Source organism: Aulonocara stuartgranti (assembly GCF_965226115.1).
Source record: "Aulonocara stuartgranti genome assembly, chromosome: 9".
Classification (NCBI taxonomy): Eukaryota; Metazoa; Chordata; class Actinopteri; order Cichliformes; family Cichlidae; genus Aulonocara; species Aulonocara stuartgranti.
The window spans coordinates 14293223-14309192 of record NC_138960.1 but is presented as its reverse complement, the minus strand read 5'-3'; the positions used below and the strand labels follow the sequence as shown (position 1 = coordinate 14309192).

The 15970-nt window shown below is 43.4% G+C and overlaps 1 protein-coding gene across 6 annotated transcripts in view; it reads left to right on the top strand.

Annotated features, from left to right (window-relative positions):
• The first annotated feature begins 6306 nt into the window (after window positions 1–6306).
• Window positions 6307–15970, top strand: part of LOC309714061 (uncharacterized protein) — a 43272-nt gene continuing 33608 nt past the window's right edge. The window contains exons 1-4 of one of the 6 annotated variants that reach the window (XM_082546169.1): window positions 6307–6454; window positions 7127–7232; window positions 12391–13071; window positions 13400–14338. In XM_082546169.1, the coding sequence (XP_082402295.1) occupies window positions 7215–7232; window positions 12391–13071; window positions 13400–14083 (1383 nt within the window). In that variant the 5' untranslated portion in view covers window positions 6307–6454; window positions 7127–7214 and the 3' untranslated portion in view covers window positions 14084–14338. Of the gene's footprint in view, window positions 6455–6720; window positions 6814–7126; window positions 7233–7676; window positions 8877–12390; window positions 13072–13396; window positions 14339–15970 lie in introns of those variants that run through there. The other 5 variants (XM_082546168.1, XM_082546164.1, XM_082546162.1 and 2 more) reach the window with 5 other exon arrangements.

Here is a 15970-nt window from a genome sequence, read left to right as displayed (position 1 = left end):
TCTTCCCAGTCTGGTGCAGGTCTACAATACTTTTCCTGGTGTCCTTCGAAAGCTCTTTGGTCTTGGCCATGGTGGAGTTTGGAGTCTGACTGTTTGAGGCTGTGGACAGGTGTCTTTTATACAGATGATGAGTTCAAACAGGTGCCATTCATACAGGTAACGAGTGGGGGACAGAAAAGCCTCTTACAGAAGACGTTACAGGTCTGTGAGAGCCAGAGATTTTCCATGTTTGAGGTGACCAAATACTTATTTTCCACCCTGATTTACGAATAAATTCTTTACAAATCCTACCATGTGAATTCATGGATTTTTTTTTCACATTCTGTCTCTCACAGTTGAAGTGTACCTCTGGTGCAAATTACTGACCTCTGTCATCATTTTAAGTGGGGGAACTTGCACAATCGGTGGCTGACTAAATACTTTTTTGCCCCACTGTATATGTATGTGAATTTTTTTCGCATACTCATATAATTATTTTTTTTTTTTTACCCCTGGTTCTGTATGTTCATGTTTTGTTCTTTAGTAAACTTCATCTGTTTGTATGTGCATCCATCTCTGGATGCCTCTGGCTCCTGGGGGCTCTCTCTCGCTCTCTCACTCTCTCTCTCTCTCTCTCTCTAACACACACTGCAATATGACTGCTGATTTATGTATCTGTGGATTTTTCTTACATGTGCAGTGGTTGTCAATACATTGTGTATTTATATTTGTAAAATATATTTGTAAAAATGTAATCAGGAGATAGTGAGACATAGACTGTGACAACACGAATTTGACACAGGGGTCGAGGGGACACGAGAGAGAGAGGGAGAGACAAGATTAGCTGGGGAAATATACATGGATACACATGACAGACATGGAATGAAACACAGGGAGGATAACGTAAGGACGGAGCTTTCCTCTCTTCAGGAACTCTCTCTGCAGGAAGGGGAGATATAGGAGAGGTGGAGGAAGATCTCAGCCTGGGCGTCTATTGTCTTATGTAGTCTGGAAGATGAGTGGATGGTGGGGTGGGTGCAGTTTTCTCTGTGGTGGGGTTGGGTGGACTGTCCCGGGCTCTGTGGGGCCGGGAGGCGCTGCTGCACTGAGCCCCGGTCTGGATGGGCCTGGGCCCCCTTTCCCTGGCGGGTCGCGGAGTATGGGGGTGCCTACTGGGGTCAGCGGGGGAGCTGGCCCCAGGGAGGGGTCACTTGCCCCTCCCTTCCTTCCCTCCCCATCTCCAGCTGCCTCCCTCTTCCCGCTCCACCACAACCACCCACACATGCAGGGCCTTGGAGTAGGGGTATGTCACCAGGGTGCAGAGGAGGCTACCCCCCCCCCCCCCCCCCCTGTCCCCTTCTGGCTGCCTCTGCCTCAATTTTATCCCACAACTTAGACATTCACATTACTCACACTCTCATTACACATACATATAGGATCTTGGGGGTGGGCACGATACACGGAATCCAAGTTACCATCAGGGTGTACACCTCACCCCTGGCGTCGTTGCCCACCTCTCAATTTTAAATACACGTAGACATTGAGGGCTAGCAGGAGGGACCATGCGCTTACCTGCTGCTCTCTGGCAGGTAGCTCCATGCTCTCCTGGGTTTTAAATGCACCTTAGAACACACATGCATCAACACTACAATGAGCGGGTAGAGGGAGGTTTGGAGTCTTCTCTCACCCCCGTTCTCTGCGACCTGCTGGAGCAGGGGGGCTAGGAGGAGGAGTTGACCATCCGACTGCGGTCTGGAGTGTGGGGCCTCCCTGCTGCTGCGGAGTCGGGGCGGTCTGCCTCTCCCCACCGCAGGGAAAAGGGTAACACCACCTGGGTCTGGGTGCAGTTCCCCCCTCCAGGGGCAAGGGTACCTAGACCCGGTTCGTAGAGTACGCTTGGGGAGTGTGATCATGTGTACAGCGTCTCTTTATGTCTGTCTCCACGTTGGTTGAGTGTGGAGTAAGTGCATATGAGAGCATGAGGGTGGGAATGGATGTTTGTATCTGTGTGTGCCTGTATGTCTGTGTCTATATGTCAGGTTGGGTATCAGACGCCACCTCTCTGGGGACATCTCAGGCCCTCCAAGGTTTGGAGGCCTATCTCCCCCTACCACCACTTCCCCTGCCAGTGGCAGATGCCCTCAGACATCGGTGTGTTGGTGGTTCTTTGTGTCTGGGGATGGGCGTCCAGGTACACGCCGGCTCACTCCTTGGCGGCCGCTTATCGGGGCCTGGAGCCTGGGGCTCGCTCGGGCCACTTCGGAGGTGGGGTGCCCCCGGCCTCTCGGCCTGGGGCTCGGTCACTCAGGCACAGCTGGCTGCCGGCGGAGCTCACGGGCACGTCACTGCAACTCCCCCTGGCTTCTGCTCCGCGGCTGCTGAGTGAGCCCTCATCTGGGACTCTCCTCAGCTCTTTCTGGGACAGTGGCGCGGCTGCCCCTCTGTTGGTCTTCCTTGGTCTCTTGTGTTCTGGGGGCCTCTGGATGTCTGGAGTTTTGATCTCCTCCACACCTGCTTCATGCCCTGGAGGACGGGGCTGTGGCCCCCCCACACCCTCTAGCAGATCATTACATGAAGGAACCTTTTAAAAAAACAAGCGCGTCCATGCTCACAGGTGTACACACGGGTGATCACACCCACAAACTACACCCTTTTTGGCTCCTACCTCAAACCACACTGTGTTCTGTTGATCTTATGTGCTGCACAATAATGTTTAACATTTAGTATTTACTGTCATATTCCCATATATCATCGTGATGTTGTTTATTCTATTACTCTTGTTCTCTTCTGCTTGTTTTCTTTTTTCTTTCTCATCAGGTGATCCAGGTGATTGATATATGCATTTTTTGTCTTTTTTTTTCTGCCCATTCTGTTGGTTTTTGTTTTTTGCCCTTCTCCCCGTCCCTCTTCTCAGCTGTTTCTCTTTCCCTCTTTCTTTCTCCCCTTCTTTCCTCCAGTCAAGTCTGTCCCGTATTCAGTAAGTGAAAATAAAATAAACAATAAAAGGTGAATCAAATGGACCACTATGGCAAGGCTGGGATGGTCAATTTGGTAAAGTAAATCCGTTGGGCATCTTTCTTTGCCTTTAGACAATAATTCTGATGGCAAAAGAGCCAAAAGGGACAGGCAAAAAAACAACAACATAAGGACGGAACAGGCAGACGAGACACAAAGACATAACAGGGACACACAAAGGTGAGGGAGACTTAAACCCAGAGGACACAACAAACACACGCTGAAGACACGATGCTACAAACATAGTGGGGAGACACAGACATGAGAGTAACCTAAATAGATAAAACTAAACAGGGAAACAGAGAACACAACCATAGAACTAACTGAAGGTTTAAGTCTCTACTATACAAACCAGAACATAATACAAACGGGCATAAAACTCAAAATACCGGCCCGTGACAAAAACGAGCTTTCTTCATTTCTTTCATTTGTAACTGATGGTGAGTAGTATTTCTAGTACATTAAAGCACATCCACAGTGTTTCGTACGTCTCTTTATTTTTTTTTATTCTAATTTGAATTGATATTACAGCACTAGTGTTTTTTTTTTTTAAAAAAAACAAACGATGGAAAACATGAGATGAAACGCAAATTCACATTTGAAGTGTGTATCTGGATTAACTTTTTTATTGCTGTATAATAATCGACACGACGTTTGCGAATGGTGGTAGATTTTCCCTTTCTGGGTCCTTGTCCATTAGGTTCCTCTTGTGTCTCCATCCTCTGTGTCCCTCTTTGTGTGATCGTTTTTATACGTTTGTGTGTGCGTGTGTGATTGTTGTTGTTGTTGTTTGCTTGACAAAGGCAAAGTGTGCTTTGCAATATTACACACAGTAAACCAGCCCAGAGTTCAAAGTTCAAAGTTTGTATTTCTTCATAAAAGTTCAAAATAAAATATTTACTACACATTTCAGCCGGTGTCAGTCTCTGTTTCACTCTCTAACTGTGGCTTAAGTACATAAAACATTCAAGAATCTGATAGATTAATAATATCAGACAGAATGTGTTCCCAGCACTCGATATCTCCCATTTGTGGTCTACTTCTCCTAGTTTTACATATCAACTGACATTATTGTCTACATCACCAGCACTATAGAAGTGAGTGGGCTATTATACCATAGTGCATGTTAAGGTAAATACTGCACAAAAAGTAAGTAGCATCTTGTATGAGATGATTAGGGTAAGCAGTAATGTGTATGTGAGCCTAAAGAAAAGGAATTTAAATACACCAGTACCAGCTTCAGATCATATTGTATATTATATGTTTATACTTCTTATAATATGTCATCTGTCATGTTTATATGCAGTGACAATTGTACATGTGGAGTTGTGCTCATATTTGGTTTTTACATTCAGTGTATCATTTGTAAAATGTTGATATATTTTTCTTTTATTATTGTCTTGTTTGTTTGCACGTGCTTGTAAATACAGCAAATATTTACAACCTTTGTTTTTTGAAGAATGTTTATGTTTGTGGCGATGAAGCTATCTGGCAACATGAACCTCATCTTCATGCCCATCATGTGGCTATGGTACAGGATTTAGGTTTAATGTGATGCATATGCAGGTTACAGCCGGGGAATGGCAGTAAGCTGTGGAGTGATTTGGCATGTTCGAGTACTGTTACTCTAAATTCTCTCACATATAACATGATAAAGCCCTCTTACCCAATGTCATGGAGTTTCACAGGTACACAGAGTCAACACTAAGTCACATCAAAGAAGCCAATGATGGTGAAATGGGAAGTTGATGGTGTCATTATACATATCCAGGAATATGTGGCTGAGGATAGTTGTCATGAAAGGTGTAGGAACATACCCCACTACCAACTCAGTGTCAAAAGAGTTATGTTGGGAAAAAAGAGTGTTCAGATTTGCAGCTCCTTCCTCTTGAAATCAGCTGAAATCAACAAAAACTGAATGAGCTGATCTCACTTAATAGACTTAAGGAGATTTTCAACTTGAATGACTTGGATGCAGCTATTTCAGCCTGCAAATGTTTGACCTGAATATTATTATGTTTTTTTCTGTCATTAGACACTTTTCATCACTTTTCATCATGTTCAAGTTTTCCTTCTTTATAGATTCTGAAGTTTTGGTCGTTTTAGTTTCTAATTTTTATGGCCTGTATTTAATGTACTTAATGTATGTATTTGTTTGTTTGTGTATATGTTACCAGTTTATGCAGCTTTATTGATTGTTTTGCTTGAGGTTTTTTAATCTGATGAGTTTTAATTTCCATAGTAAAATAAAATAAATAGGTGCATTAAAAAAACAAAACAAAAAAAACTTTCAAGCTGAGACGCAGACGCTTCCTGTAAGGTGGAATAAAGATGAAGTGAGATGGCTCACACAGTAAACTTTATTATCCAGCTGCTGTGGATTAACACATCAGCAGAATTTATTTGTTAATTATATTCATAGAGAGAATTAATTGGCTGAGATTTTTGGAAAGTTGTTATTATATCTCTACCAAATGTCTTTATAGTGTTCATATAACACCACATGGGCTTGTCCAGGAGCTGAACCTGGGAGCTTGCACACCCAATCATTACCCAGACCAACAAGCCACAGAAACAATGCAGTTTTAGCAATGTTGAATGTTGGAGCAAATACATGAAACACGACAGAAGAATGTATGAAAGAATATCTTGAAAGCCGATGCTAGCTAAATGTCCTGCAGCTGTGTGTGAGGCATTCAAGGAACTTATGTGGCGAGAAAACTGTCTCAAAAGAGTGACAAATGCCTACAGTATGATAAACACACAAAAACAACTGACCACACAAACTTTCTGATCAGAAGGAGGCTTGTGAAAAATCTCAAGCTACAAGTTGAAGGAGCCATTTCAGTCGTTCAAGATAAAATGCCACATTTGTTAATTACAGAGTTCAGGACTGTTACATGTTACATTGTTACAAATAATTGGAGCCATAAATAAAAGACTAAAGAGACAAATGGGAATGTGGTTGCAATCCAAAGTCAGAGTAAGATTTTTTTCATTTTCGCAGTCTTTTATTTACAGTCTGTTTCTTCTGGTGGTAAACCTGTTTCACATGTTTGGACCACATTTTAGGCCTACATAGCTGCTGGTTGCAGCTATGTATGTTGTTTGCAGCAATGCTGCGAAGAACATCTTAAAAATACTAAATTCTTCATTGATTTGAGCTGTGGGGTTTGCTACACGTGGCAGAAAATTAAAGAGTAAACAGTGAAAGCCACAAACCCAAGTCACGAGATCCTTGAATTCCATTTTTAATCTGAACAGAAACTTCCAAGGGTCTGTGGACAATGGATGACCGTCCAGTCCAGCAGGTGGTGATAATGTACCTTAAAGCGCTGACCGCCAAAAAGAAGAAGAAGACGACGAACACGACAACGACGAAGAAGAAGCCACAGAGTTCCCGTTTCATTGCTGTTTGTTTCTCAGTTTTCCCCTCTCCCATCTAAAAGTAAGTGCCAAGGTAAGTTTGATCTGAGTTCAGTCAGTCTTGAGCTTTATGAAGTTTTCTGCTCCTCTCTGTGAGAGCGGGCGGGAGAAGACCGTTAAAGGCGAGGCTCTAGAGTGTAGCTAAACAGCTGGGTATGTGTATAAGTGTGCAAAACAATAGATTAGAAGTGAGCCACGAGTATAGTATGGTCACGCTTTGTGAATTGTTTTTGTCACTACTGATCACGCGCTCAACACACACTCTACACGTGCTTGCATCGCACACGCGCACTCTCAAGTATCAGTATTGTACAATTCAGCTGGACTGGCCATCGGACATACCGAGCATTTCTTTGTTTATCGCCCACTTTGCCCCAGAAAGAGGAAAACAGCGTATGTTGGTGGAAAAGTGCTATAATGAAATCCATTTATTTATATTAAAACACAGCTGCCTTAATCTTATTGGCGCAAAGTTGTGTCTGCCCACTGGGCATCTGATTCTAATAACAGGCCTCAGTCTCTCCTGGTACTGCTGTGCCATACTGCTAAATTTGGTATCGGTGCTCAAACCTTTTGTGTTTGTTTCAAATAAGTTGCCCACTTGGGGAAGCTAAAACTTGTTCTTTGTGCTGTCAGATGAACATATGAGACACTTTGACTCTTCAGTGCAGTGTGGAGCCTAACAAAGATCTGTTTTGTGTCCCAGCTGATCAGCAGGAGGAGAAGAGTCTGACGGAGCAGCAGAGGAACATTTTCAGCCATCTGGACTCAGCTGAGTCACTACAGAGGAAACAATGAGCTCAACACAGAAGGTGACAGATACTAGTGATAACTAAAACTCCATTAAAAGCTGAAGTACTGATATATATTTTACGCAAAACTTATTGATCCTTGTGCTATATTAATGTAATGTAATGTTTTAATAATGTAATAATACAATGCCTACACTGTAGAGGGTGACATTGCCTCTAAACAGGAACATGAGCAGGGAAGAGGTTAAAGTGGGATTGAGCAGGTGGGAACCCTAAAATCAGCTGTAGTGGCTCAGCGTGGGGAAAAGAATCACAGCTCACAATAATTTCTGTTGAGAGCTCCAGTAGATTTTCTTAAAGTACAGGCTGTGATCAGCTGACCTGCTGCTCTCTGTGGATGTACACAACTGAATTCAACCAGATGTCAGCAGATGTTTCATGAGCTGTCCTGGCTGATTTCCATCCTCTACACTGACAGTACACTGGCTTTATATTAGACACTATACTGTTGGTATGAAGGTGGAACTCAGTGAATGAATGTCAGCATCATGAGCTTCAGTTTAAATGAATCTCTGCTACACTTGATGTAATCTAACTGTGACATGAGCACCACAGTCACTGTGCACCAGTCACACACTGTTCTTTACTTTAAATCCATCACAGTTCAGCAAACGAACCTGTTTATCCTGCACTAACCTGCAGAGGATCTTCATGCAGTCTTTAAATAACACAGTTAGTCTGCCTCAGATTGTTTTGCAACAAGTTTTACAACCTGAAAAAACATAATGTCACATGTACAGACATGTATATTAATCAAATCCCACTGAGCAGTCCTTCCCTTTAAATCTGACCTCTCCTCTTCCTCTCCTGTCCTGTGTGTCGACCTTGTTCTCATTCGACAGCGTAACATACCGACGATTTGTCACATCCCGAGGCGTTCCTCAGGCACGCAAAAGTTAACCTTCTGTATTCCTATGATATGCACCGGGTTGTGGATGGAAAGCAATAGATTGGCGCTGCCGGCAGTAATACACGTTCCAGCTGTGTATTCCAGCTATGACCATAACCTGATCCCTAACACAAGCACCACCTTAATCATGTTAGATAGTGTTTTCCAAAACGATTACAGTAAACGTACATGTGTAGATTCATTCCAAACGGTATAGGGATGTGTTGGGTGGCGGAAAGCGTAACATACTGAAGATTTGTCATCTAGCACAAGCATCAACAACCTTTAAAACCCAAAGAGCCATTTGGACCCAGTTTCTAAGGAAAAGGAAACACTGGGAGCCGTAAATACTTGTAAACATCTAAAAATAATTAAAAAAAAAAATATATATATATATATATTAGGGGTGCAACGATATTCGTATCGATATTGAACCGTTCGATACAGTGCTTTCGGTTCGGTACACATATGTATCGAACAATACAAAATTTGTAATTTATTTTATCAACTTTCCTTCTGACGATGCTGTCTGTGTTGAGCGCTCAGTGAACCTGCGTTCGACTACTCCGCCTAGGCTGCACTGTCGAGCGCAGATCCACTGAGCGCTCAACACAGACAGCATGTCAGAAGGAAGAGCGCAGGGCAAGCTAGCGAGACAGAAGTTAAGCTCTCCTTGCAACATGGACCTCCCCCACCCTCATTCAGATCTGGCGTTTGGAATTATTTTGGTTTTCATGTGACGTATGACCCTGAAGGTAAGCGAGTCATGGACTAAAGTAAAACAGTATGTTGGATGTGCCATGCAATGCTCAATTACATGGGTGGGAACTAGTGTGTTAGCGCAGTTAGCTCGTTAACGTGTTGGCCGTCTAGCCCCATGCACGGGGCGATCGGCGGTAGCTCGTTAACGGAGATTTGCCGTGTTGTGGCGTTAAGGTCATTTCAACGAGATTAACCTGAAAGCACTAGTGGGAACACAACGAATATGACTGCACATTTACGCCGACATCATCCTAGTGCAAAGACCAAAACAACAAGCATGCTACTAACTTTAGCCGAGTCATTTAGACAGCTGTTAGCACATGATTCTCCTTATGCTGCTGAGAATATAGCCCAGAAGAAGCGGATAGTATAGCTTTTATTTTGGAAAGAGCCATTTCTCTATAATAAACTCTCTTTTCCAAAGATGAGTGATTCCTCAATCAGATACAGGGCTCGCAATATCGCTAGCCCGACGTCCTGGGGCTAGCGATTTTTTTCAGTTGGGCTACCAAAATCTATCTCTGCCCTGCCCGTCGGGCTATTGTAGGAAGGAAAAATATATGTCAATGCTTTTGCATTCTTTTAGAAATGTAGCTGGGTAATTATGTCATTGGCATCGGTGAGCCACTGTCAATATGTGACATATTGAAATCGCGTTTGAATTTGCGCTTGTTTTTTTGCTTTCACTTTGCAATCGCGCGAACTGTGTATAGAGAGCGACAGCACTGATCTGTGAGTGATGATAATTTGTGCACCAATTCCTCTGACATCGTCTTATTAATCGTTAGCTTACTATGCAAACATGACAAGTGAAATCTCCCGCAGCAAGCTTAAACATGTGAGAGGTTGATCGCGCAGAGAATCGCTGAGCTTATGTGAGTGCGTGTGTAAAAGCAGCAGGATATATATTTTAGTTCTGCTGAGCCAAATAAGACAGGTCAGGGTGAAGAACTGACAGCCAAAGAAAAGCTTACCGCAAAACGGAGAAGTTATGACAAATCAGACTATAAGGCAAAAAGAAAGTGCAGCTTTATGGTTTCATGGACAAAAGAATTTCTGTGGCTGCAATATGACGAGCTAAATAACCAGGGCTGCACATAAGTGGTCCGCAGGTGCGCATTCGCTGTCAAAATAAAAAACACGCACAAGGGTTAGGGTTAAATTTAAAAACTGTACTTTTGAGTTAAAATATATATTTATAATTTTAATAAATGACAAATTAAAAAGGCATGAACATTTTTTTTGTATCGAAAAAATATCGAACCGTGACACCAAAGTATCGAACCGAACCGTGAATTTTGTGTATCGTTGCACCCCTTATATATACTGACCAACCTGTGCACTGCCTGGATTGATTACAAGAAGGCCTATGACTCAATGCCCCACAGCTGGATACTGGAATGCCTAGAATTGTACAAGATCAATGGGACCCTAAGAGCCTTCATCAGGAACTCAATGGGGATGTGGCGTACAACACTAGAGGCCAACTCCAAGTCCATAGCACAAGTCACCATCAAATGTGGGATCTACCAAGGAGATGCTCTGTCCCCACTGCTGTTCTGCATAGGCCTGAACCCTCTCAGTGAGATCATTAACAAGACTGGCTACGGATACCGACTACGGAACGGAGCAGTTGTCAGCCACCTCCTGTACATGGATGACATCAAGCTGTATGCCAAGAGTGAACGAGACATCGATTCACTGATCCACACTACCAGGCTATACAGCAATGACATTGGAATGTCGTTCGGACTGGAGAAGTGTAGCCGGATGGTAACAAAGAGAGGGAAGGTAGTCAGAACTGAGGGGATTGAACTACCAGAAGGCAACATTGCAGACATAGAGGACAGTTACAAGTACCTGGGGATCCCACAGGTGAATGGGAACCATGAAGAGGCCGCTAGAAAAGCTGCAACCACCAAGTACCTGCAGAGGGTCAGGCAAGTCCTGAGGAGTCAGCTGAATGGTAAGAACAAGATCCGGGCCATCAACACGTACGCCCTGCCCGTGATCAGGTACCCTGCTGGGGTAATAGGCTGGCCAAAGGAGGAGATAGAAGCCACTGACATCAAGACAAGAAAGCTCCTTACCATGCATGGAGGGTTTCACCCCAAGTCCAGCACCCTGAGGCTGTACGCTAAGCGGAAGGAAGGGGGCCGGGGACTGGTGAGTGTCAGCACCACAGTCCAGGATGAGACAAGGAACATCCAAGAATACATTGGGAAGATGGCCCCAACTGACCGAGTGCTCAGTGAATACCTCAGGCAGCAGAAACCCAAGAAAGAGGAGGGAGACGAGGAACCATCATGGAAGGACAGGCCCCTGCACGGTATGTACCACCGGCAGATAGAGGAGGTGGCTGATATCCAGAAATCCTACCAGTGGCTGGACAAAGCTGGACTGAAAGACAGCACAGAGGCACTAATCATGGCAGCACAAGAACAAGCTCTGAGCACAAGATCCATAGAGGCTGGGGTCTATCACACCAGGCAAGACCCCAGGTGCAGGCTGTGTAAAGATGCCCCAGAGACAATCCAGCACATAACAGCAGGGTGCAAGATGCTAGCAGGCAAGGCATACATGGAACGCCATAACCAAGTGACCGGCATAGTGTACAGGAACATCTGTGCCGAGTATAACCTGGAAGTCCCGAGGTCAAAATGGGAGATGCCCCCAAGGGTGGTGGAGAATGACCGAGCTAAGATCCTGTGGGACTTCCAGATACAGACGGACAAAATGGTGGTGGCTAACCAACCGGACATAGTGGTGGTAGACAAACAGAAGAAGGTGGCCGTAGTGATCGATGTAGCGGTTCCGAATGACAGCAATATCAGGAAGAAGGAACACGAGAAGCTGGAGAAATACCAAGGGCTCAGAGAAGAGCTCGAGAGGATGTGGAGGGTGAAGGTAACGGTGGTCCCCGTGGTAATCGGAGCACTAGGTGCGGTGACTCCCAAGCTAGGCGAGTGGCTCCAGCAGATCCCGGGAACAACATCGGAAATCTCTGTCCAGAAGAGCGCAGTCCTGGGAACAGCTAAGATACTGCGCAGGACCCTCAAGCTCCCAGGCCTCTGGTAGAGGACCCGAGCTTGAAGGATAAACCGCCCGCAGGGGCGTGCTGGGTGTTTTCTTTTCTTTCTTTCTTTTTTTTTAAATGTATGTGTGTATATATGTGTATATGTAAAAATCAGGGAACAACAATAGGAAATATAAAAAAGTATAGACCTGGTAAATATTTATATATGTATACATTTTTATATATCTGTGTACAATCAGGAGGGATGGGCATGATTTTAGTGTTTAAACAGTCATGAATTATTTTTAACAGCAGGTTGGATGTAATGTGTTAGAACTACCAGCAGGTGGGGATAAGAGACCTTTAAGGTGTTTGGTGCCACACTCCACCTTCAGGTTTAAAACTAGTGTTAATGGAGGGAGTTTGAAGGTTGAGTTTGTTCCACGACTGCATTTCACTCACTGCCTCTGTTTGTATCTCTGTCACTGCAGGACCAACATGGAGCGAGAAGTCAGCGCTCTCAGGAGGCCGACAAACCTCACAGAAGAAAGAGAGAGAAAAAACACACCTGTGACGAGTGTGGGAAGGGTTTTACTTTGAAGGCTAATCTAAAACAGCATCAGGTCATCCACACTGGAGAGAGACCATTCAGCTGTGACTTGTGTGGAAAGTCTTTTTCCACGAAGGGTCACCTAAAACAACACCAACTCATCCACAGTGGAGTTAAAGCGTACAGCTGTGATCAGTGTGGCAGAGATTTTACTCGCAGTAGCCACTTACAGAGTCATCTAGTTACCCACTCTGGAATTAAGGCGTACAGCTGTGATCAGTGTGGCAGAGCTTTTACTCACAGTAGCAGCTTACAGAGGCATCTAGTTACCCACTCTGGAATTAAGGCATACAGCTGTGACATCTGTGGCCAAACTTTCAGCCGGATAGATAGCCGAAATATACACCTACGCATTCACACCAGACATGATGTGTACTGCTGTGAACAGTGTGGCAAAGAGTTTACAACAGACGCAAAGTTACAACGACACATGTTTATCCACACTGAGGGACGACCTTATAAATGTGACCTGTGTGAGAAGACTTTTAAATCTCCACATCACCTGAGACAACACCAACTCATCCACACCAGAAAGAGACTCTACAAGTGCAGTTACTGTGAGGTATGTATTTATATTGTTATCTTGTCATTTTAGCCTGACTGTTTGGAACAACTCTGCTCATTAAACTGTGTTAGCATGTTAGCAATTCTACTGCATGGAAAAGCAGCTCTGAGTGATTATTCAGATTTTCATGTCAGTTATGATTTTAGTATTACTGTAGTATTATGGTGGTAGTATTGTAGTTATTGCAGCCCAGTAAACTGAGTGTGTTAACTGAAACAGTCAAATGTAATTGGACGTCTGCAGAGATGCTCTTTATTTCAGGCGACGTTCAGGATAAAAGTGTTGAAGGACTGACTTACACTGTCTTTGTGTCTTTGTTTAGAAGCAGAGCGACACAGATGGATCCAGTTCTCAACCCTGTCATCACTGTGGTGGTGGGAAAGACTTTCGTTGTGACCTCTGTGGAAAAACTTTCAGTTGGCAAGTTGCCCTAAAAAGACATCAACGTAGACACACTGGAGACAAACTGAAATACTGCAAAGAATGTGGGAGAAGCTTCACCACATCAGGTGACTTAAAACGACATGAACTGATTCACAGTGGGGTTAAAAAGCACCTCTGTGATCAGTGTGGGTCATCCTTCACCACTGCATGGGAGCTTAAATCACACAAACGAGTCCACACAGGAGAGAAACTATACAAGTGCAGACACTGTGACAAAAGCTTCTCACAATCAGGTCATTGTAACTATCATGAACGTACACACGTGGAAGGAAACTACAGCTGTGACCAGTGTGACAAGAGCTTCAGGAATCTCAGTTCATACTCCAAACACAAACGATCCCACGTTACTAATAAACTGTTTCACTGTTACCAATGTGCCCAAACATTCACTTCATTGTCTGCTCTGTGCAAACATCAGCGTGATCACTCAGGGCTGAAATCACTCCCATCACTGGATCACAGTGAATCTGAAGAGACAGAAAGATCCTCTGGTTTCAGTGTCAGACTCAAAAAGCTTGAGATCAGGCTCCACAGAGTTCAGATAGAATCTCCTGTAAAAATCTGATGAGGCAGCTGTGAATCAAACTCTTCCCCTAGTTCCATTTTAAGCTTTCAAAACTGTCCTACTGTAGTGTTCATGTCGAGTGGTTAGCTTTCTTTTCATCAGTTCGTTGAAAACTCTGTTTCCTATTATAAAGTATTTGTTTTAATGTATTTTGATACACAAATGTCTTCTTGTTCGGGTTCTTTATGTTATTGAATCTTGGAAATGTTAAATAAAAAATTCAAATGTTAAATAAAGAAAGATTTTAATGATAAAGACTTGAGCCATGATGTCATTTCCTGTATTTCAGAGTAAAAACTGAAGTGACAAATGGAAACATGTTTACAGTCACAGTTAGATGAACTGTTTTCAGTGTGTTACAAAATTAATATATTATTAGTGCTTATTTAGTGAATATTGTTACTTGTTTAAACAGGTACATGGAGTTGTTTGCAGTGAAAGTTATTTTTAAACACAGTCAATATTCCTTCTCCTCTACCTGATATCCTTGGAGCATTACGAAATGAGCCGTCAGAGGGTAACAGTCCAGAAATAATGCTAGACTCACCAACTCTCATCTGTGTCTCAGTCACAAAAAGGAGATCCAATCCATTGGAGGAAAAATAATTTATAATGAAGCTTTATTTGCTAAGGACCACGCATTTGTTAGAGCCATCTTCATTGGAGCTGGAGCCTGGGTAGAAGTTGTCGGTGAAGCCCAAGTTAATGGGACCAAATACAAAAAGTTTATTCCATGACTCCCACAATGCAAAAAACAGTGGTGAGCAGGGTTATGGACACCTAAGCCTACAACAGTAACCAGACAGGAGATAACAGGATCCAGGAGACGTCTTGGGATGTGGCGGAAAGGACCATAACCAGCTGGAGCGGCCGCTGAAGAAAAGAGAAGTCAAGCTTTAAACTTCACCAGCCGACCGGCACGTTTACCCCGGTGTCTGTGGCGGTGTGTCGGAGCAGGTGGTGGCACTTTATGTAGCAAGTAATCAGGAACACCAGCCAGGAGCAGAGGATACCCTGTTTGTTTCTTCTGATTAGAGCTCTGAAAGCTGATGGCAAAAAACTGAAGATCTAAAGGTTTTTGGTGTTCCCCAGTTTTGAGTTGATTTCAGTGACAAGAAACATCAGAAACAGAACAAGCAGTAAGAAAATTGACAGAGGTAAACAGCAAGCACACACACTGGAGCCATTTTACCCTTTAGTTTAATTATGTAAATTACAATTATGTAATCTGATCATTTACAAACTGAAATAATCTCAACATAAGCTGACGGAAGAAGAAGAAATTGAGGAAGAAATTCAGGCCGTGCACTTAAAATGTATTTTTTCTTGTTATCTTAAGACATTTGGTGTGACGACTTCTACAACTCAGTTTTTGGTTTTGCTGAAGTAAAGTTTACACTCTGAGGAGTCACAGTGTTGATATTGGACACAAAGAGAAAAGTTCCTGTAATGTAAAAGTTAAAAGTAGAATTTTAAAATGGAACCTAAATCTGATTAGTAGCCAGTGCACCGACTTTAAAACGGGTCATATGAGCTCCCTTGTTCGAGTGGGTCAGTAGCCTCGCTGTTAGTTTTGAACAACCTGTAGACGAGCTAGCCCTTTCTTGTTTAGACAAGTAAACAGGCTGTTACAGTAGTCAAGTCTTGTAGAGACAAAAGCATGTATTATCATCTCGAGTTCACTTGTTGACACGATGGATCTAAGTTTAGAAATGTTCCTCAAGTGAAAAAAGCAGGTTCTTACTATCTGATTTAAATGTGCCTCCAAAGAAAAAGCTTCATCGAAAATAACACCCAGGTTTCTAAGGTTATGTTTCTGTGAGGAACCTAATTCACCCAGTCGCCGTTTAATATCAGGCACTGTCTGGTGCAATAATCAAAGTTTCT